The 23,930-nt window shown below is 47.1% G+C and overlaps 1 protein-coding gene across 1 annotated transcript in view; it reads left to right on the top strand.

The window, feature by feature from the left end:
* Positions 1 to 6,994: 6,994 nt before the first annotated feature.
* LOC149432666 (calpain-1 catalytic subunit-like) overlaps positions 6,995 to 23,930 on the top strand; it is a 62,015-nt gene continuing 45,079 nt past the window's right edge. The window contains exons 1-2 of the mRNA XM_089665075.1: positions 6,995 to 7,227; positions 21,563 to 21,635. Of these exons, the coding sequence (XP_089521201.1) occupies positions 21,617 to 21,635 (19 nt within the window). The 5' untranslated portion in view covers positions 6,995 to 7,227; positions 21,563 to 21,616. The remainder of the gene's footprint in view (positions 7,228 to 21,562; positions 21,636 to 23,930) is intronic.

The raw sequence follows: 23,930 nt of genomic DNA, 5'->3' as shown, positions 1-23,930 counted from the left end.
CGATTGCTTTAAAAGCCTATTATGGGTGTAAAAGCATTCATTTCTCCTTCTCTCTGGCTGCATTCTTGCAGCCATTGAGAACTACTGTGTGAGCTGTGATTGGTCACAGCTTGTCACATGGTACAAGGCTGTTGTGAATAGCCCTGTACCATGTGATCTCTGTGATCATTCAGAGATCTCACACGTAGTAAGCATTGATGTCAGAAGTGACATCTTGCTTACTACTCTGCATGTGATCACTGATTGGCCAATCAGTGATCACATGATCCAGGACCTCACACAGAGGCCCTGTACAGCGATTGGTGTTCCACTGTGTCCAGAGGACATAGCGGGCACCGGATCGCAGTGCTGCTCGCTCCCAGGGAGCGCGCACAGTCCATGAGGGTGGGTGCCATTTATGAACGGCAACCCGCCCCTGGACTGCCACCACCGCCCGTTTATATACAGCGGCCGGATGGGAAGGGGTTAAGAGCAAAAAGCAGCATTTTTGCTACAGCAGAGTTCAATGGAGAAGCTGCTGAAATGCACAGTCGTGCGTTTTTGCTGTGTTGTGCGTTTTGCATTTTTATTCTACCCAGCAACATAAAACTTTCCACTTAAAAAAAAAAAAAAAAAGCTGAACAAAACGCAAATCGCAGTAAAAATGCTTGAAAAACGCAAAACAAACTGCAAAAAGCACTGGAGAAAGCATCAAACGCAAAATGCATTTATGTGCACTTATGCCGACCATAGACAGGTCGAAAATCGGCCGAAAAAAAAAAAAATCGGCCGATTTTCTCACTGTTAGTGGGGTAATTGGTTGGCTGTTTTTCGGGTTTTTTGCACATTTTTTTTTTATCGGTCATATTGGAAAATTTGCGGCCGATTTTCCCGGCAATGATGGGCAAATCGGCCGATCGTTTTACCGATAAAAAATCCGCACATGAGCCGTGACCTGCAAGAGACAGAAGTTATGGGGTTAACTTTGCGCTTTAGTCGGCCGATTTTTTTTTATCGTTGGTGGTAACGTCAGCCGAACGAACAAACGACCGATTTTTCTTTTTTTTTTTTTTTAAAAATCGGCCGATATTCGACCCGTCTATGGTCTGCATTAGGCTTGGCTCCACCCATGATCTTTGCTTTTGATCCGTTTTTTAATGCTTTTTTGCATTGTGCTTTGCGTTTTTTACACGCACGCTTTTGTTGCATTTTTACTGCGTTTTGCATTTTGTGTTTTTTTCAGCTTTTTTTTTTAATAAAGTGGCAGCAAAAAAGCGGCAAAAATGCTCCACATACGTTTCAGCAGCGTCTCCATTGAACACTATTGTAGCAAAAACGCAGTTTTTTTGCCTTAAAAAAAAAAGTCCCCGACCCTTTCCAAAAAACGCAGCAGCTGAAAAAAAGCCGAGTTGTGAACGCGTCCCGTAGGAAACCATGTTACATAGACTTTTCTGCAAAACGAACTAAAAATCTCATTGCTGTGAACCAAGGGTTAATGAGCAGATAGGGGCTTATGTATTAACAATGCGGAGCCCAAAATCTGCTGCATCCATGCACTGCAACCAATCCGCTTCCAGGTTTTATTGTCAACCCATTACTGAACAAGCTGAAGTTAGAAGCTGATTGGCTGCCTCCGCACCAGATTCTGAGTGCTTTGGTTTTAGTAAATCCCCCCCATGGTGACAATATGAGGCAGACAGGCAGGTTGGGGGATGGGCGTGAATGGGGAAACCTTCAGCATTAACCCTTTGCGCACTGCTACACACACTCCTAGAAAACCTTTGCAGAAAAACAGGGATTCTGGATGCAATGCAGGTCAGCGCTTTCACCCGGTGCGTTTTTTGGAAAGGGTGTAGGGGCGTACTGACAACTCATGGGGCCCCCGGGCAATAGGGGATCATGGGGCCCCTGTGTCCTTGCCCAAACTCAAAAAAGCTTATGAAAAAGGTACCAGGGGCATCTCATGGGGCCCCCTACTGACCCCGGGCCCTTGGGCAGTGCCCGAGTTTCCAAATGGTCAGTCCGCCCCTACACACAAAAGTCAGGGACTTTTTTGAACGCAAAAAGCGGCGTGTTTGGTTCTATAGACTTCAATGGAAATGCTGCAGAAAAGCATGTAGAGTGTTTTTGCTGCATTATTGCCACGTTTTTGCTGCGTTTTGCATTATAAATCTGCCTAGCAACAAGAGAAAAAAAAAAGAAAAAAAGAAACCCCTGCAAAATGCTTTAACCATTTCAATACCGGGCACTTTTACCCCCTTCCTGCCCAGGCCAGTTTTCAGCGCTCTCACACTTTGAATGACAATTGCGCGGTCATGCAACATTGTACCTAAATTAAAATTTTATCATTTTCTTCACACAACTAGAGCTTTCTTTTGGTGGTATTTAATCACCGCTGGGGTTTTTATTTTTTGCTAAATTAACAAAAAAGACCAAAAATTTTGGAAAAAAAAACACGTTTTTCTTTGTTTCTGTTATAAAAGTTTGCAAATAAATAATTGTTCTTCATAAATTTAGGCCGAGATGTATTCTGCTCCATGTCTTTGGTGAAAATAACCCAAATTAGGATGTATTATTTAGTTTGTAGGAAAGTTATAGAGTTCACAAACTATGGTATAGATCTGAATATTGATCAATCCTGAAGTACTGACGGCCAATATAATTTCTTGAGGTCCAAGAATGTCAGAACGGTACAGATATCCCCCAAATGTCAGGACAGTACAGATATCCCCCAAATGTCAGGACAGTACAGATATCCCCCAAATGTCAGGACAGTACAGATATCCCCCAAATGTCAGAACAGTACAGATATCCCCCAAATGTCAGGACAGTACAGATATCCCCCAAATGTCAGGACAGGACAGATATCCCCCAAATGTCAGAACAGTACAGATATCCCCCAAATGTCAGGACAGGACAGATATCCCCCAAATGTCAGGACGGTACAGATATCCCCCAAATGTCAGGACAGGACAGATATCCCCAAATGTCAGGACAGGACAGATATCCCCCAAATGTCAGGACAGGACAGATATCCCCCAAATGTCAGGACGGTACAGATATCCCCCAAATGTCAGGACAGGACAGATATCCCCCAAATGTCAGGACGGTACAGATATCCCCCAAATGTCAGGACGGTACAGATATCCCCCAAATGTCAGGACAGGACAGATATCCCCCAAATGTCAGGACAGGACAGATATCCCCCAAATGTCAGGACAGGACAGATATCCCCCAAATGTCAGGACAGGACAGATATCCCCCAAATGTCAGGACAGGACAGATATCCCCCAAATGTCAGGACGGTACAGATATCCCCCAAATGTCAGGACAGTGCAGATATCCCCCAAATGTCAGGACAGGACAGATATCCCCCAAATGTCAGGACAGGACAGATATCCCCCAAATGTCAGGACAGTGCAGATATCCCCCAAATGTCAGGACAGGACAGATATCCCCCAAATGTCAGGACAGTACAGATATCCCCCAAATGTCAGAACAGTACAGATATCCCCCAAATGACCCCTTTTTGCAGAGTAGACAGTCCGACGTACTTCATAAGAAGAATGGCGAGTTATTTGAAGTTGCATTTTTTTTGTCATAATTTTTCGGAAAATGAAAAAATTAAAAAAATTATTTTTACTATTTTTTTTTTTACATACTGTCACCAGTGCAGTACAGCGTCAGTATATAACTGGCATGGCGGTGATCAGGGACACTGACTGGTGACAGTATGAAAAAAAAATATTTTTTTTAAAAATTTTTTATTATGTTTTATTTTTTATTACATTTTTTTTAAGATTTTTTTTTCATATTTTTACTATGACCAAAGTAGTACAATGTTACCATTGGTCACAGCAGGTCACATGGTACCGGCAACAGGGGTCGGTACTCAGATCTGTCATCGGAGGTACACGGCCGGTGACAGATCGCGCCGCTGCGCGGCTCTGAAACCGCGCATGTGCGGGAGGACGCCAAATGGCGTACACCCCGGAAAGGTAATACATTTTTGTGGCCGCCAAACGGCTATAGGCCGGGCGGCAAATGGTTAAAACCGCAGGTGCAAAAATGCAAAGCGTAATGCAGAAACGGCTCAAACACAACCTGCATAGCTGTGGACCTAGCCTTACCCCGGGTTCACACCGATGCGTTTTCCGCAGCATTTTGCAGAAACACAGTACAGTCCATTTAACATGATTTCCTGTGGGACAGGTTCACATCTCCACGTTTTCACCCGGTGCGCTTTTTCAAAAGGGTCAGACTTTTTTTGAATGCAAAAAGTTGAATTTTTTGGTTCTAAGTATAGACTTCAATGGAAACGCTGCAAAAACGCATGTAGTGCATTTTTGCTGCCTTATTGCCACATTTTTGCTGCGTTTTGTGTTATAAATCTGCCTAGCAATAAGAACATTTTTTAAAAATGAAAAAAAGTCAAAACGCGGCAAAAATGCAAAATGCAGAAACAGCTCAAACGTAACCTGCATAGGTGTGAACTTAGCCTTAAAACACAAAACGCATCAAAAACGTGGCAAAAACACACTACATGCTTTTCTGTTGCATTTCCATTGAAGTCTATAGAACCAAAAACGCAACTTTTTGTGCTCAAAAAGTCCCTGACCCTTTCCAAAAAACGCACCGGGTGAAAACGTGGAGATATGAGCGTGATATGGTTGTCAATGTCATAGTTCACATCAGGGCTGGCAGTTCCAGTGCGTTCTGGGTGTAGGTTAAAAAAAAAAAAAAAAAGTAGAACAGGCTGCATTTTTCCTGCACAGAACTGGAACAGGGTAAAACGCATCAAAAACACACTGGGATGCACGTCACTATATAAATTGAAGAAAAAGAGGGAGGAAGGAATGAATCGTAAAGCATCACAAATGCACCAAAAATGCATAAAAAATGCTCATGCAGAAATGCATCTGGAATGCATCTGAACTGCGTTTCTATAGTGTGATCCAGCCCTAAGCCCGGGTTCACACTGATGCGGTGAGGAATTCACAGCATTTTCCGCACCGCATCAGAATCGCACCCCATTCATGCGAACCGCTGCGGGTGTGTATGTTAAGTTACCGACACCCTGAGAGCGGTCCGAAAAACGCGGTGCGATGTGCAGAATCGGATCTCATAGGTGTGAATACCCGTGTGATCCGATTCTAATGTGGACCCAAAAAAGGGTCCTGCACATTTTTGGTGTCGGAGCGATTAGAGCCATACAAAATGTACAGCTCCGATCGCACCGCACACAAATCACAATGCAGTGCAGTTCCTGTCCAAATCACATGCGACATACCGCACCGCATGTATGTGAACCCGGGCTTAGTCTGCAGCTCCGGCCATCTGTCTGTCCCATATTGGTTCTATAGGCTGGCCGGCAGGGACATGGATTGCAATATATGTGGACCAAAAATCACTTATTATTATTATTATACAGGATTTATATATTATTATTATACAGGATTTATATATAATTATTATACAGGATTTATATTATTATTATACAGGATTTATATATTATTATTATTATACAGGATTTATATATAATTATTATTATACAGGATTTATATATTATTATTATACAGGATTTATATATTATTATTATTATACAGGATTTATATATTATTATTATTATACAGGATTTATATATTATTATACAGGATGTATATATTATTATTATACAGGATTTATATATAATTATTATTATTATACAGGATTTATATTATTATTATACAGGATTTATATATTATTATTATTATTATTATACAGGATTTATATGTAATTATTATTATTATACAGGATTTATATATTATTATTATTATACAGGATTTATATATTATTATTATTATACAGGATTTATATTATTATTATTATTATACAGGATTTATGGCACCAACAGTTTGCTCAGCGCTTTACAATATAACGGGAGACAATACAGCAACAATACAGTTCAATACAAGAGGGATAGGAGGGCCCTGATCCTGGGAGCTTACAATCTATTATAATATGATGCAAACGTCTCCTAGAAATCTGTCTGGGTGTGTAGCAGCGTTTAAAGGGTTCATTCTGGATTTTCAGGGTTAACATGTAGCCCCCCCTTTGTTCCATACGTGTAATATGTTTGGCTGTGATGTCAGACATCTCTGGGGGCTCACAGAACATTGTGCAGCAGAGGACACACAGTACTGACATTGTGTCACCCCCGCACCGCCACACCGATACAATGTATCACCCCGCACCGTCACACCGATACAATGTGTCACCCCCGCACCGCCACACCGATACAATGTATCACCCCGCACCGTCACACCGATACAATGTGTCACCCCCGCACCGCCACACCAATACAATGTGTCACCCCTGCACCATCACAATGTATCACCCTTCACCGTCACACTCATACAATGTATCACCCCGCATCGTCTCACTCATACAATGTATCACCCCACATCGTCTCACTCATACAATGTATCACCCTTCACCGTCACACTCATACAATGTATCACCCCACATCGTCTCACTCATACAATGTATCACCCTGCAGGGTCACAGTCATACAATGTATCACCTCACACTCATACAATGTATCACCCTGCAAGGTCACACTTATACAATGTATCACCCTTCACCGTCACACTCATACAATGTATCACCCCGCATCGTCTCACTCATACAATGTATCACCCTGCAGGGTCACAGTCATACAATGTATCACCTCACACAATGTATCACCCCGCACCTCACACTCATACAATGTATCACCCTTCACCATCACACTCATACAATGGATCACCCTTCACCATCACACTCATACAATGTATCACCCCGCACCTCACACTCATACAATGTATCGCCCTTCACCGTCACACTCATACAATGTATCACCCTTCACCATCACACTCATACAATGTTATCCTCACATTTAAAGGGGAAGTCGTCAGGACATTGCAGATGTATTGATTCTAGTTTGGAGGGGATGCTGTCCCTTTAATTGAGGAGTGGCCCTGCTGGTGGCTCCGCCCCCTGTCAGGCTGCAGTCAGGGAGGGGTGTCTGTAGTCTCAGCCGCCTCTGCTGCGGGGAATCGTCTCCCTCTGGCCGGCTCTCTCTATATACACACACATATATATATATATATATATAATCGCATATCCGTCCGTCCGTACGCAGCGTCCTCTCCGCTCAGATCCGGGTGTCGGCGGTGCAGACGAGCAGGCGGAGGGCGAGGCAGCAATCAGGACTCCACTCTGCACAGTGTGAGTATCTCTTCCACTCCTTTCAGCCACGCCCAGATTGGGGTCACCCCTGCAGGGCTTACAGGGTGGTGGGGTGAGCCTGTAACTCTTCTCTGCCTGGCTCCAGGCCCCCCACACCCACCTCTCTGCAGCCAGGCCCTGCAGGGGCCCCTCCAGCTGTCATTGATTACAGGAGGGGAGGGGGGGGAGTGCTGTCAGGGTGTATTAACCGTTTATTGCCCGGGGTGTGTATGATGTGGGTGGTGGCGGAGTGCTGGCAGAGACCCAGAAGATGGAGGGAACTTCCGCCCTGAAATTAAACTTTTCCTTGATGGGGGGGGAGGGGGTGTGATGTGTATATACACTGGATATCCGCAGTGCTGCCAGAGAGGTGTGTACTGAACGCAGATGGTGCTGTGTGCATGTGGGGTGTTCTCAGACCTGGGGTGTATGTGGGGTGCTCTCAGACCTGGGCTGTATGTGGGGTGTTCTCAGACCTGGGCTGTATGTGGGGTGTTCTCAGACCTGGGCTGTATGTGGGGTGTTCTCAGACCTGGGCTGTATGTGGGGTGTTCTCAGACCTGGGCTGTATGTGGGGTGTTCTCAGACCTGGGGTGTATGTGGCGTGCTCTCTGACCTGGGGTGTATGTGGGGTGCTCTCAGACCTGGGGTGTATGTGGGATATATGTAGGCTACTTTCAGACATGAGGTGTATGCGGGGTGTTCTCTGACACTGGGTTTATGCGGGGTGTTCTCAGGCATGAGGTGTATGTAGGCTACTCTCTGACACGGGGTGTATGTGGGGTGTTCTCGGACATGGGGTGTATGTGGGATATATGTAGGCTACTTTCAGCCATGCGGTGTAAATGGGGTATGTGGGCCGCACTCTGTCACGGGGTGTATCATTGTATGTGGGCCGCACTCTGTCACGGGGCTGTTCATAGATATGGGATGTATATGGGCTGTTCTCACACATGGGGTGTTTATGGTGCATACATGGGCGATGTGTTGTACTCCTATACATAGATGGGACGGAATGTCAGTTGATTCTTCTATATGTAGATGGGACAGAATGTCAGTTGATTCTTCTATATGTAGATGGAACAGAATGTCAGTTGATTCATCTATTGCCGCTGCTGAACCCAAATCCACTGCAGTCTTCTGAGGAGGTGATGAACTGCCAGAGACTGTATTGTGTTGATTCCATAGGGGTCAGATCAGTAGCCAGGCAACATGCATTTTCAGAAGTCAGCATTAGCAATGGCGTCCCCTTCTCTCGGCTGTCGTTTGGTAATTAGAGCATCCTGGGAGCCGAGCGATTAGCACTTTTAGATACAGAAGTCACAAGCTGCAACCGCCATGTTGGCCTCGGGGCAGATTTCTTCTAAAGACCTGCTGAGCTGGAAACTCTCCGCCCGCCATCTTCACGCGGCCATTTCTTCTTTTCTTTTTTTCTTTTTTTTTAATAATGTAACTGTAAAATAATACTTTGTGTGAACTGGTCAAGGAGCTGGTCTCTGATTGGATGGTGGGTTGGGGAAGTTGTACGCAGAGCTGACGCTTCTTGTAGGTGACCTGAGCATGGTCTATGACTATATATAGTTAACCCTTTCATTTCCAGTGCACAGTCCTGGGCCACGCGCCTAACCCTTTCATTTCCATCACACAGTCCCGGGCCACGCGCCTAACCCTTTCATTTCCAGCGCACAGTCCCGGGCCACGCGCCTAACCCTTTCATTTCCAGCGCACAGTCCCGGGCCACGCGCCTAACCCTTTCATTTGCAGCGCACAGTCCCGGGCCACGCGCCTAACCCTTTCATTTGCAGCGCACAGTCCCGGGCCACGCGCCTAACCCTTTCATTTGCAGCGCACAGTCCCGGGCCACGCGCCTAACCCTTTCATTTGCAGCGCACAGTCCCGGGCCACGCGCCTAACCCTTTCATTTGCAGCGCACAGTCCCGGGCCACGCGCCTAACCCTTTCATTTGCAGCGCACAGTCCCGGGCCACGCGCCTAACCCTTTCATTGCTGCCAGCAATGTACTAAGATACAATCTGATTTGCGGAGGCACGCCGCTAGTGACCACCCTCTTGTTGTTTGGGAAGTTGTACGGTGCAGAAGGGTGGAGGGGGGGGGGGTGTTGGCTGCTTGAAACCATTACAACACAGGTACTTGTAAAAGATTTGCATGGGCGTCCATCCTATGGGTGTGTCAATTCTTTCCGTGTGAAGGAAGCAAAATTAAATGTTCTCGGGTGATATATTCTGAATATCGAATATTTTACATTACAAAAAAATTGTTAATGGGGGAAAAATACCGCAATATGGCCATTAGTGGGAACTGAGGAGCACGTTTATTTCCTCTAATACTCAGCACCATCTAGTGGCAACAATGCAGTATTTTCCCAATCACACTGTGTTTTGTTTTTGTTTTTTTTATTTTGTTTTTTGGGTGGATTTTTTGTGTTTGTTTTTTTTTGTGTTTTTTGTTTTTTTTTTTGTTTGTTTTTGGAGCTGTTGTTGGACCAGAGCACCTGTTCTTCGTCCATCACTAACCTGGTTATCTAGTACCTTTTTGTTATGAGGCTGTATACCCATACAGGTTATGGTGAGAAGGATTAAAGGAACAAGAGATGTGTGAGTAAGAGTCAGTTGGTGGGTTGTTTGATCCCTCTAGTCCTGGAGTGGGCAACTGTGGCCCTCCAGCTGTTGTAGAACTACAAGTCCCATGAGGCATTGCAAAACTGACAGTTACAAGCATGACTCCCAAAGGCAGAGGCATGATGGGACTTGTAGTTCACCAACAGCTGGAGCGTCACAGTTGCCCACCCCCGCTCTAGTCCATGGGTGTCAAACTGGCGGCCCTCCAGCTGTTGCCAAACTACAAGTCCCATGAGGCATTGCAAGATTGACAGTTGCAAACATGAATCCCAAAGGCAGAGGCATGATGGGACTTGTAGTTTTGCAACAGCTGGAGGGCCGCCAGTTTGACAACCCTGCTCTAGTCCCCTTCTTCATGATGTACGAGGTGGTATCAAAAAGTTTCGAGACTAGTTTTGTAGCACGCCAACAGATGGCAGCATAAGGCTGCAGTCACAGAGAGCACCGACCTTCATAAGTTAGTGTACCAAAAGACATCGTCTGGTGTACATCAGGAGCTGTGCAACTGGTGCTATTCTGACCACGTGTGTTACCGTGTCTGCTATTTCATCATGGACCGCAAGTTAGAACAAATAAATTCTGCCTGAAACTGGGCAAATCTGCCACGGAGGCGTTTGACATGAGTCAGTAAATTTACATTGATGCTGCAACAAATCGCTCGAGGTGTTCTGAGTGGCTCACGCGCTTCAAGAGCTGGAGAACGAGGAAGATGACGAGAGATCAGGAAGACCTTCAATGACTTCAACCCTTGAAAACGCCATCTTTCTGAAAATGAATGTAGAGATGTGCTGGGTGCTTTAAATCTTAAACAGCAGTTGCAAAGCATTTTTTTTTTCCTTTCTCTCTTTGTGAGTGACAGACAGGAAAAGCAGGACTGTGCTCTAATTGGTTGTTGCTACAGCTAAAAAGGATCCACCCATAGCAGCACTGTTGCAGCTGAACTTATAATTGGCTGTGGAGGAAAGGAAAGAGGAAAAAGGAAGAAGAAGCACATGTGGGGAAGAAGACATTTTCAGGGGACCGCATGGAGCAAGGGCTCCTGTTGTAAAGTGTAGAGTCTCATTCTCTGTGCTGCTAGAGCCCATGGGCTGGGCTGGCAGTGTGTAGCAGAGGAATTGTTGCAGGAGGATAGTGCAAATCAAGGATTGTCCTGCCTGACACTCAGGATTACAGCCACTCAAGTGCATGTGTCTCTCAAAGTCTGGAGCTGCTGAAAAAGAGAGGATTTCTACTACTGTCTAATGCTATCTAGAGGACAATCCAGAAACAGTGCGTACTCTGTGATGAAAGGGGATTTTGGTATTGCTGCACTTGCTGTTCATCTCTGGAGACTGGTCATGAGAAAGCCTGCTCTCTAATTCTCAGAGTGACACAGATCTTGGAAAGCCCAAGCTGCTCAGAATTAGCTATTCCTGCTGCTGATTGATGATAGAACTCTGTCTCTGTATATTACTGGTTTGTCTCCTCAAAACTTGTGCTGTGGCTGATGAGTGTGTTTAGTTCCAAGTCCCCACAGAAGCTTGCTGCTTTGAATATACTGAGCAAGTGTCAGTACATCAGGATTTCACCTGTATGGTAAAGATTTGTTCAAGTGTTTTTCTTCTATTGCGATGTTCACTGGAAGATTCTGCTTAAAGGAGACTGTGCTATCCTGCTACCCCTGGATTACAAATACTCTCCCATGCAGAGAGTGGGCGCTCTTCCATTGATTAAAGGGCCCCAACGTTGAGAGACTTTCAGTTTCATCCCACTAGCCAATGGTTAGGTAGGATATTTCTGCTCTAGATCGTACTGCTATAGCAAATGTCAATAAGCTGCTAAACCTCATTAACAGTCATTGTTTCATGTGTCAATGTCACTCTCCTATGTCACTCTAGTCAGTGTGATACTAGTCAGTTTTTGGAGAATTTGGCGAGTGAATTGTGACTTCTTACTGTGTTATGCAAAGTGGTATCTGTGTTTTATGTACATTACCTGTGTTAAATCAGCTAGTTCTTTTTCAGGGTTTGCCTTCAATAAAACCCATAAAAAAATATTCTCAGAGTGTCAGAGTTCTGGTTATAATCGGAGGTGTCACCAGATTCAGGTGGGAGCAGAACCTATATATCTAGCCAAGCATCACCCAAGGGTGTGCTACATGAAGATCCAACTCAAAGGTCGTCGTTTTGACAACCAGATCCAGCAATTTGCCCAGTTTCACTTAGAATTTCACATTTGCTCTTCGTTCTAACTTGATGTCCGTGATGAAATGGCAGACGTGGTCAGAATAGCACCAGTTGCACAGCTCCCGATGTACACAGGACGATGTCTTTTTTGGCACACTGACTTATGAAGGTCGGGACTCCCTGTGAGTGTGCGTGCAGCCTTGTGCTACCAGCTGTTGGTGTGTTACAAAACTAGTCTCAAAGCTTTTTGATACCATCTGGTATATGGTTGTATTGTCTCGTTGAATCCCAAGCCCCACTCCATAGAAGTCGTGGTTTCCAGGCACTGCACTGATGAGGGCCAAAAAGCCTGGAACAGCAGTCTGTGGTTTGGCTCTATAATCGGGTTTGTATTCTACAACAGGCGTTCTGGATGCATTTCTGCCATGATTTGCATGTGACTCCTGTCTGTTCTAAGAGGACTCTACTGTGCTGGTCCAGATATGTTTTATAATGTGTTTATGACACCTGCTAGGTGGATTCTACAGCTTTGTAGGTTTACAATTCCCTCGCTGAATGGATTATCTGCCTTTTTATGTACATTTGCATACTTGTGGTTCCATATGTTCTGATAAGAAGAAGGGACTAGTATAACAATCGTCACATATGAGGGTTTTTTCAGATGAATGAAAGTAGAGGTGAACACTAGAGCAAGAGACTGCAGACATGGGATTGGTACTGGAGCTGGCCGGAGACTGGAGGCGCGCCGCAGGAGCTGGCCGGAAACTGGAGGCGCGCCGCAGGAGACTGGAGGCGCGCCGCAGGAGCTGGCCGGAGACTGCAGGTAGGGGCATATTCACCACAAGGCAAACATGGCGTTTGCCTAGGGCGGCATTTTTCAGGTGGGTGGCGGAAGAAGGAACAAAAGAGGCACACGGCATGGGGACAAGGTGTGATCCGTGAGAGGTTGCGGGCTGCTTGACTATGTAGAGCCTGGCTCTCGTTCCCGGGGATGAGCTGTGAAGGTGAATGTGTGTGTTTCTCTCTTGCTGGGTGGGCGGGAGGCGGGTGTATGGGGGGTATGTTGGTTGGTTGGTGTTCGGCTCTCTCTGGGGGGACTTTCAATTTTTATGTTGCTTAGGGCAGCACAAAACCTAAATACACCACTGGCTACAGGAGATGTCCGGAGACTGCGGACACGGTACAGGAGATGACCAGAGACTGCGGACACGGTACAGGAGATGACCAGAGACTGCGGACACGGTACAGGAGATGACCAGAGACTGCGGACACGGTACAGGAGATGACCAGAGACTGCGGACACGGTACAGGAGATGACCAGAGACTGCGGACACGGTACAGGAGATGACCAGAGACTGCGGACACGGTACAGGAGATGACCAGAGACTGCGGACACGGTACAGGAGATGACCAGAGACTGCGGACACGGTACAGGAGATGACCAGAGACTGCGGACACGGTACAGGAGATGACCAGAGACTGCGGACACGCTACAGGAGATGACCAGAGACTGCGGACACGCTACAGGAGATGACCAGAGACTGCGGACACGCTACAGGAGATGACCAGAGACTGCGGACACGCTACAGGAGATGACCAGAGACTGCGGACACGCTACAGGAGATGACCAGAGACTGCGGACACGCTACAGGGGATGGTCAGAGACTGCGGACACGCTACAGGAGATGGTCAGAGACTGCGGACACACTCTGTGTCTGTCTTTATTCTGTATGTATGGATTCTGCACAGTCCCACTTCTCCTGTCCTGGATGCCATTCTCGGTATCTGTCCTCGTTCTGTATGTATGGACTCTGCACAGTCCCACTTCTCCTGTCCCGGATGCCGGGTGTCATTCTCGGTATCTGCTCCTATTCTGTGCTGGTGACTCGGCAGAGCTCTATGGAGGTAGTGTGACAGTCATGTAACCACATCCCTGTGTGGGTGACACATGTGACATCTCTGTACAGACACATGGCTTCCTCTGCAGTCCTAGCCTGTCCTTGATATTACACCTACATCCTAAGTGAAGCTCTGTCCTAGCTGGGACTTGTAGTTTGCCAACTGATGATCCTCTATGGTGTGACCAGGTAACCTGTGACAGCCACTCAGAAATGTCCTAGTTTCTGGTGTAGAAATGTGATCTCTGTCCCTCCTATTGTACCCAGTACAGTCAGAGGGGTAACTAAAAGGGAGCAGAAAACAAACGTGCAGCAAGTGGAGTGAGACTATCAGGATTCCTGAGGTGTGTGCTTGTTGTACATCTGTTGGGACTCTGATAGTTTCCAACATTTCAAAATTTCAGGGACACCTGTCAGGGAACCATTGGAAAATGTACTTTATCTGGTGGGGGGGCATTCATTTAAATGGTGGCCAGTATGTGCAGGAGAGGAGTGCAGAGTGTATGACGGCAGGTATTACGCAGAGGGGAGGAGTGCGGGGCGCGTGGCGGAAGGTAGTAGGCAGAGGGGAGGAGTGCGGGGCGCGTGGCGGAAGGTAGTAGGCAGAGGGGAGGAGTGCGGGGCGCATGGCGGCAGGTAGTAGGCAGAGGGGAGGAGTGCGGGGCGCATGGCGGCAGGTAGTACGCAGAGGGGGGGAGTATGGGGCGCATGGCGGCAGGTAGTAGGCAGAGGGCAGGAGTGCGGAGTGTATGACGGCAGGTAGTACGCAGAGGGGGGGGGGGGGAGTACGGGGCGCATGGCGGCAGGTAGTACGCAGAGGGAGGAGTATGCGGGGCGCATGGCGCAGGTAGTACACAGAGGGAGGAGTATGCGGGGCGCATGGCGCAGGTAGTACACAGAGGGAGGAGTATGCGGGGCGCATGGTGGCAGGTAGTACGCAGTGGGGAAGAGTGCGGGGCACATGGTGGCAGGTAGTACGCAGAGTGGAGGAGTGCAGGGTGCTTGGCAGCAGGTAGTACGCAGAGGGAGGAGTGTGCGGGGCACATGGCGGCAGATAGTACGAGGAGTGCGGGGCGCTTGGCGGCAGGTAGTACGCAGTGGCGGGGCACATGGCGGCAGGTAGTACGCAGTGGCGGGGCACATGGCGGCAGGTAGTACGCAGTGGCGGGGCACATGGCGGCAGGTAGTACGCAGTGGCGGGGCACATGGCGGCAGGTAGTACGCAGTGGCGGGGCACATGGCGGCAGGTAGTACGCAGTGGCGGGGCACATGGCGGCAGGTAGTACGCAGCGGCGGGGCACATGGCGGCAGGTAGTACGCGGAGGGGAGGAGTGCAGATAGTGTGACAGTAAATGGTGTAAGGGCGGGTTCACATTATCGGCAAAGAAAACCGCTCCGTCTGTCTTTGTGAGTAATGATCGTAGTTCGGGAGTGGTGCCTTTTTTTTTTTTTTTTTTTTTTTTTCTTTCCATTTTGGATACAGTAAGGAAGGGTTATAACCCCTTTCAGAATTTTTTTTTTTTTTTTTTGACAGCTGTGTCCCATTGGGGAGATTTCCCTTCACTTCCTGTCCCATAGCCAAACAGGAAGTAAGAGGAAATCCCTGCAAATTAAGGGAATTCCTTGGAGGTCACCAGAACTAGTGTCTCCATTGGAAGTTTTCCCCTCTGTTACATTTCTGGGGACAAAACAAAATTTGGGATTTTCTTTTACTTTCAATGATAATGCTGAACAGGACATATAGAGAGGGGGGAGTCTCCCTAACTGGGCACAGACAGCAATAAAAACTGACAGGGAGTCTAACACCACCATCACCACCACCACTCTGTCCAAAACTAACAAAAAAAAAAATTTGCCTTTAGTTATATTATATCATCCATTTCTATGCACCGCAGCTCAGCTACCCTCTACAGAAATGTAAGAAGTGGCAAACCGCTGCGGTGCGGAAAAATCCAACACACCTGCATGGAATCCCACACTAATCCAGGGGAACCCACACCGCACCTTGGTTGAGAAACACTGCTATAGATCCACATTGATCCCTGGTCCTGCTGTCCTAGTGTATACTGAACACCCATCCCCCGCACTGCAACTACATTCTGTGTATTATTCCAAATCCAAACATTTATCATTACAGGCGTACCTCTGTTTACAAATTTGAACTTTTCATATCGCGAAAATTTTTTTAAAAAACGAAACGCGGTTTCCCATAGGAATGCATTGAACACCAATTAATCCATTCCGGAGGTCAGAAAAAAGTTTAAAAAAAAGTCTTTTATGTGTTCAAAACTCTTTATAAAGTTCACTTTAAAGGCATAAATACTGTACAGGGACATCATTAAAAAAAATGTCATAAATTCACTGAAAACCAATTAATCCGTTCGTATTGCGAAGAAAAAATTTCGTAAACCGAGGCGTTATTTTCAATGGAGTTTTATTCGTTAACCGAGGCGTTCGGAAACTGAGGTACGGCTGCATTGCAGGACCCTATATCATTGGTCGTCTACATACATTAGGACAGGGGTGGGCAACTGTGGCCCTCCAGCTGTTGGTGAACTACAAGTCCCATCATGCCTCTGCCTTTGGGAGTCATGCTCGTAGCTGTCAGTTTTGCAATGCCTCATGGGACTTGTAGTTCTTCAACAGATGGAGGGCCACAGTTGCCCATCCCTGCTTTAGGAGGAAACATGTTGGACAATGCAATGCGTGCTGATGGATTGTCCCTTTAACTCTTTCACTGCCTGAGCAGTTTTTGTATTTTCTTTTCTTGTCTTTTTTTTTTTTTTTTTTTTTTTCACACATGTAAAAAAAAAATAATAATTTTACGCCTATAGACTAATTATTCCCCCCTAAACATGATCTGTATTCTGGAAATGAAGAATAAAACGGTGGTTGTACCAATGTTTTTGTGGGCCGTGCAATGGGCAGCACAGCGGCTAAATGGTTAGCACTTCCTCCTGGCAGTACGAGGGTCGTTGGTTCGAATCCCAACCACGGCATCACCTGCCTGGAGTTTGTATATTTGTAACTCTTCAGAAAGAGTTAAAGGGACAATCCATCAGCATGCATTGTCCAACATGTTTCCTCCCTGTGTCTGCGTGGGTTTCCTCCGGGTACTCCGGTTTCCTCCCACACTCCAAAGACATGCTGGTTGGTGAATTGGCTCCTGTCTAAATTGTCCCTAGTATGTGTATGTATGAATGTGTTAGGAAACGTAGATTGTACACCCCTTGAGGGTTAGGGACCTTAGATTGTACGCTCCTCAGGGGCGGGGACTGATGTGAATGTTCAATATATATGTAAAGCGCTGCGTAAAATGACGGCGTTATATAAGTACCTGAAATATTAGCTCAACAGTAAAAATGTGCGGCTGAGCTGGGATTATACTGCCCCCCCACCCTCCGCCCTTGAGCTTCAATAGGCAATGGACGGGAGGTGTTTACATGCTGCAGTTGTGATGCTTTGCGCCCCGTAGCACAAACTATCTGACGTGTGGCAATCGGGCACACGGAAAAGCACCGCAAACGCCCCGTGAAATGCACGCAGTTGTGACATGTTTGTCAGCAAAAATGGATGTTAAAAAAACAGGTGGTGAGGAGGCATTACTTCTGAAAAATGATCCGAATGCAGATCACACTTCAGAGGAGATGTAGGTTTAGACGCATGTCTCCAATGTGGTAATAATGGGAAATGCAAAAATTTGCAGTTGTCACCGGGACAGGAAAAGAGGTGAAATGGGGACACGTGTCCCAGTGATGAATTTTCTGCACTCCACAGTTTGTATAGTAATGACCGGTGCTGGTACCTACCTGGGAGATGGTTCTCTGCCCCCAGACATGTGCAGCTCCATCATCCCCAGCCAGGCTATTCAATAGGGCCCCCTTCTAAATGGGGGCCCAATGGGGCCGTCCTCTGTTCCCCCAGCAGACAGACAAATTAGGAGATCTTTCACTATACATGTCGGTGACAACAGCCGTGTCCCCCTTGTGGTCACATGAGCCACGTCTAGAAGTCTTGTACAAGATGATGGGAACTCCGACCCGTCCTGCAGAGGAGAGATAAGCTCAGCATACGTTCCCCGAGCGTCCCCTCCTGCCGCGTCCCCTCCTGCCGCGTCCCCTCCTGCCGCTCAGACAGCTGGAAAGGCCCAAATATCCTGCGGTGAGTGCAAGAGAGAGAGACGAGCGGTACAGGAGGGGGACTATACTGTACAGGAGGGGGGATCATTCTCTATATACAGGAGGGGGACTATACTGTACAGGAGGGGGATCATTATATACAGGAGGGGGATCATTCTTTAAATATAGGAGGGGGACTATACTGTACAGGAGGGGGATCATTATATACAGGAGGGGGACTATACTGTACAGGAGGGGGATCATTATATACAGGAGGGGGACTATACTGTACAGGAGGGGGATCATTATATACAGGAGGGGGACTATACTGTACAGGAGGGGGGATCATTCTCTATATACAGGAGGGGGACTATACTGTACAGGAGGGGGATCATTATATACAGGAGGGGGATCATTCTCTAAATATAGGAGGGGGACTATACTGTACAGGAGGGGGATCATTATATACAGGAGGGGGACTATACTGTACAGGAGGGGGATCATTATATACAGGAGGGGGACTATACTGTACAGGAGGGGGGATCATTCTCTATATACAGGAGGGGGTCTATACTGTACAGGAGGGGGGATCATTCTCTATATACAGGAGGGGGGACTATACTGTACAGGAGGGGGTATCATTCTCTATATACAGGAGGGGGTCTATACTGTACAGGAGGGGGTATCATTCTCTATATACAGGAGGGGGTCTATACTGTACAGGAGTGGGGATCATTCTATATACAGGAGGGGGGACTATACTGTACAGGAGGGGGGAATCATTCTCTATATACAAGAGGGGGACTATACTGTACAGGAGGGGGGATCATTCTCTATATACAGGAGGGGGACTATACTGTACAGGAGGGGGATCATTATATACAGGAGGGGGATCATTCTTTAAATATAGGAGGGGGACTATACTGTACAGGAGGGGGATCATTATATACAGGAGGGGGACTATACTGTACAGGAGGGGGATCATTATATACAGGAGGGGGACTATACTGTACAGGAGGGGGATCATTATATACAGGAGGGGGACTATACTGTACAGGAGGGGGGATCATTCTCTATATACAGGAGGGGGACTATACTGTACAGGAGGGGGATCATTATATACAGGAGGGGGATCATTCTCTAAATATAGGAGGGGGACTATACTGTACAGGAGGGGGATCATTATATACAGGAGGGGGACTATACTGTACAGGAGGGGGATCATTATATACAGGAGGGGGACTATACTGTACAGGAGGGGGGATCATTCTCTATATACAGGAGGGGGTCTATACTGTACAGGAGGGGGGATCATTCTCTATATACAGGAGGGGGGACTATACTGTACAGGAGGGGGTATCATTCTCTATATACAGGAGGGGGTCTATACTGTACAGGAGGGGGTATCATTCTCTATATACAGGAGGGGGTCTATACTGTACAGGAGGGGGGATCATTCTATATACAGGAGGGGGGACTATACTGTACAGGAGGGGGGAATCATTCTCTATATACAAGAGGGGGACTATACTGTACAGGAGGGGGGATCATTCTCTATATACAGGAGGGGGACTATACTGTACAGGAGGGGGATCATTCTCTAAATATAGGAGGGGGACTATACTGTACATGAGGGGGATCATTATATACAGGAGGGGGACTATACTGTACAGGAGGGGGATCATTCTCTATATACAGGAGGGGGACTATACTGTACAGGAGGGGGGGATCATTATATACAGGAGGGGAGGATCATTCTCTTTATACAGGAGGGGGACTATACTGTACAGGAGGGGGGTCGTTCTCTATGTACAGGAGGGGGACTATACTGTACAGTAATGGGCTTTTTCTCTCCATACAGGTATGGGGAACTATACTGCGTGTTAAGGGGAACGTTCTTTTATATACAGGCGAGGAGGGGAGGGGATTATACTGCATGTTAAGGGGATTGTTCTTCTGTACATCATAAAGCTGAATTCCATGTATGGTTTGTATTGCATGGACCAACATAAGAATGCGTTGATGGACTGATGTGGATGCGGAGAATCACTGTAGTAGTCGCTGCTACTACAGTGTTCACCGCTGTCTTCTAGGCCCCGTGCTGAGCAGCTGCACATTAACCACAAGGAGATTCTTACTTAGCATGGGCACCATTCACAGAACACTTTGCATTTTTCTCAGTGAATGCAAGGTAACCTCTGATTGGATGAGATGAAGAGGCAGTGCTGTGATGCCAGGCTGGACCAATGTCACTAGGGAAAACAATCCAAGCTGGAAGTTGAGCCTTGGGGCATTATGAGGGGCTCCCACCATCCTTTTTGGATTTGTACTTTTTATAATCTTGAGAATATAATGAGAGCAGCTGAATCACACAAAAGGTTTGAGGACACCTAAAACTCCCAGGTGTGCAGGAGCAGAGTCAGGAGAAACTTTTTTTTAAGTCTTTTTATCTGGATTTACAAGTATACAATGGTAATGTATATGGGTAATATACAAATAATACTGCTCACGCAGGAGCCATTGCCCTGGTGTATTTCCAAAAAGTACATAGAAAATATCTTAAAAGAACAAAAACCAAAGAGGCACATATAGGATCAGTAACCAATCACACCATGCCACCTAAGGGTATTGGACATTCAAGTGTCAGATGAAGTGGCAGTTGAAGAATTTCCTAACCAACAGGACCAGACTCTGTTGAATTTAGTCGGGCAGTGCCAGGAGAAACTTTAGCACACCAATATAAGATCTGTTTTATGGTCCAGATACGGGTCTATTAGGGTCGTGCAAGTTGGGTGAATTAAGAATTGTAAAAAAAAAAAGCCTTCCGCTTACCCTAATGGAATCGCTTCTTCGCTGGCCTGGAATGCAAATGAGTACCTCAGCGCTCCGGCTGGCGAGGGAGCGACTCCATAGGAAAAAGGTTGGCTGCTAACAATTGTCTTACTGGCAGGTTGCCAACAACGGCAAGGTCACTCGTGTGACATTTTAAGGAAATCATAAATTGTACAAATGTAAATAATATGAAAAAAAATTATAAAAAATAAGGAAATGATAAAAATATAAACAAGGAAAAAAATAATAAATAATGAAAAGGAAATAACAAATAATAAAATAATTAAATGTTTAAAAAAAAAAAAAAAAGTAAATAAATAATAAAAATAAGCCAGAAAGAGCTCCCACTTACCTTTTAACATACAAAATGCCTAAAATTAAAAAAAAAACAAAAGCAAAACCTTGCGCATTAAAAAGGACATATATGTAACAAATTTATGTGTGTGTTTTAATGCCTGTTAGTTAACCTAATAATCAATTTTCTGTTCCAATAATACGGAAAGAGCGCTCAGTAATGAATGCATGTCCTGTGCCTCTTGTGTACTGAGCCTGTTGTGGACTTGTGATGCCAGTTTGTATAGTTTTTTGTCTAGATTTGCTTATGCCATAAGCACAGACTTGTCCTCACCCTCTTTTTTTCTTTCTCTCTTACCTGCACTCTGCAATCAATGTCACTCCATGCAGACCGCTTGCACACAAGACATTTGCGCACAATTCTGCTTCTGCAACTAAGTACTGATGGCGACCTTCTCCGCAGGTACGTTAGGTGATGGGTATAACACAGCTGCCCTCCTATGCGGTGACACTGGGGGTAAGGCCTACTGTGGGCTATGCCCACCATGGAGGGGAGGTGACCCCCCCCCCATTGCCGGTGTCATTGCCAGGAGTGTGCATGACATAATTACGGTGACATAATCAGGGTGATGAGGATGACATAATTATGGTGTGATCCTGCACAAAGGGTATTATCTATATAATGGTAGGCGGTGGTGGTATTATCTCTGTAATTGTCTATCGCTATCAGAGTAATCTGGATGTTGGTGATATGAGGATTATTTCTTGGGAACTGTAGAATGTAGAACTAAAAACAAGAAGATTGGAGATTGCCTGACTAGTGACTTACCCGACTCCTGGTTTCAGACTGTATGAGTTAAAGCTGAACTCCAGGCATACAGCCAGGATTGCTGTTAGAACCCATGGGGCCCCATACAGCCAACTTGACATGGTGTCCGCCCCCCACTCGCCAGAAAAAAACAAAAAAACAGTTCACTATGCTTCAGTTATGAATGAACACAGTGAGTGATTGGTACAGATCACTCATTGTGTTCATTCAGGAAAGGAAGGGTGTGCTTGCAGCTGCTGGTGGAATGGAGAGGAGGGAAGCTGGCTGCACTGTAAGGGTGGAGGGCACACGGGGAACGTATGGTGCACAGGGAGGGAGATGGGTGTGGAGGGGGGAAACAATTACTAGAACCGATCCCCTGTATGGCTTTCTCAGCTGAAAGCCAGCAGGAGAGAGGAGAAGAAGCTGGCTTTCAGCAGCTGCAAAGAGGGCCATACAGGGGATCGGTTCCAGTAATTGCCCCCCCCGCCATGCAGTCTTCTGTGGTGGGTGTTGGTGGGACAATCACTCCGTAATTGGCATGGGTGGTGCAGTCTCCTGTGGCAGGGGTTGGTGGCGCCGTCTCCTGTGGCAGGGGGTGGTGGGACAGTCTTTTGTATTGGGGGTTTGTGACGCTGTCTCCTGTGGTATGTGTTGGTGGTGCCTTCTCCTGTGGCAGCGGTGGTGGGACAGTCTTTTGTGTTGAGGATTGGTGTGCTGTCTCCTGTGGTGGCGGTTGGTGGTACTGTTTCCTGTGGCACGTGTTGGTGGGACAGTCCTTTGTATTGGGTGCTGGTGGCGCCGTCTCCTGTGGAGGGTGTTGGTGGCACCATGCGTCTCCTGTGGTGGGGGTTGGTGGGACAGTACCTTCATTTGTATTGGGTGCTGGTGGTGACATCTCTTGTGGTGGGTGTTGGTGGAGGAGGTTGCTGGGATAGTTCCTTGTGTTAGGTTTCGATGGTGCCGTCCCTTGTGGTGAGTGTTGGTGGCATCATCCCCTGTGGTGAGTGTTGATGGTGCCATCCCCTGTGGTGAGTGTTGGTGGCACCATTACCTATGGCGAGTGGTGGTGCCATGCCCTGTGGTGAGTGTTAGCGATGCTGTCCCCTGTGGTGAGTGTTGGCGGCTCCATTCCCTGTGGTGAGTGTTGGCGGCTCCATTCCCTGCGGTGAGTGTTGGCGGCTCCATTCCCTGCGGTGAGTGCTGGTGGCTCCATTTCCTGTGGTGAGTGTTGGCGGCTCCATTCCCTGCGGTGAGTGTTGGCGGCTCCATTCCCTGCGGTGAGTGTTGGCGGCTCCATTCCCTGCGGTGAGTGTTGGCGGCTCCATTCCCTGCGGTGAGTGTTGGCGGCTCCATTCCCTGCGGTGAGTGTTGGCGGCTCCATTCCCTGCGGTGAGTGTTGGCGGCTCCATTCCCTGCGGTGAGTGTTGGCGGCTCCATTCCCTGCGGTGAGTGTTGGCGGCTCCATTCCCTGCGGTGAGTGTTGGCGGCTCCATTCCCTGCGGTGAGTGTTGGTGGTATGATTCCATGTGGCTGGTGTTGGTGACACCAACCACTATGGCAGGTGATAGTAGCTGATGGGGGTTGGTAGCACAGATCAAAGTAGAGGGAGATCTCAGCAACTGAGGCAGTGCTGCCAATCTAGAGAGCAGTGGGCAGGACTAGGCGTGGCCAAGTGCAGATTGACAAGCTGCAATGCAGATAGCCACGCCACACCCCCTCCCCTCCCCATTCCCAACATCTTCTCCTTCCTCGCATAGTGCAAGCAGGCACAGCCTGAACAAGAGGGCAACTCTGCTGTGAATGAAGGAGGCAGTGGTGCATCGTTGTCACCCCATCACAGGAATCTACATCAGATGGCAGGATCCACAGGTATTTGTGGGACTTTGCAGGGGACTAAGAGAAAGCTGCGAGCGCAGATGAATTTATAATGAAACATTGCAGCGCTTA

The sequence above is a fragment of the Staurois parvus genome, unplaced genomic scaffold (genome assembly GCF_062004578.1).
Source record: "Staurois parvus isolate SC_StPar_1 unplaced genomic scaffold, SC_StPar_1.0 ptg002114l, whole genome shotgun sequence".
In the NCBI taxonomy this organism is placed as follows: Eukaryota; Metazoa; Chordata; class Amphibia; order Anura; family Ranidae; genus Staurois; species Staurois parvus.
The sequence above is the reverse complement of the archived record's forward strand: the minus strand, read 5'-3'. Positions and strand labels throughout refer to the sequence as shown.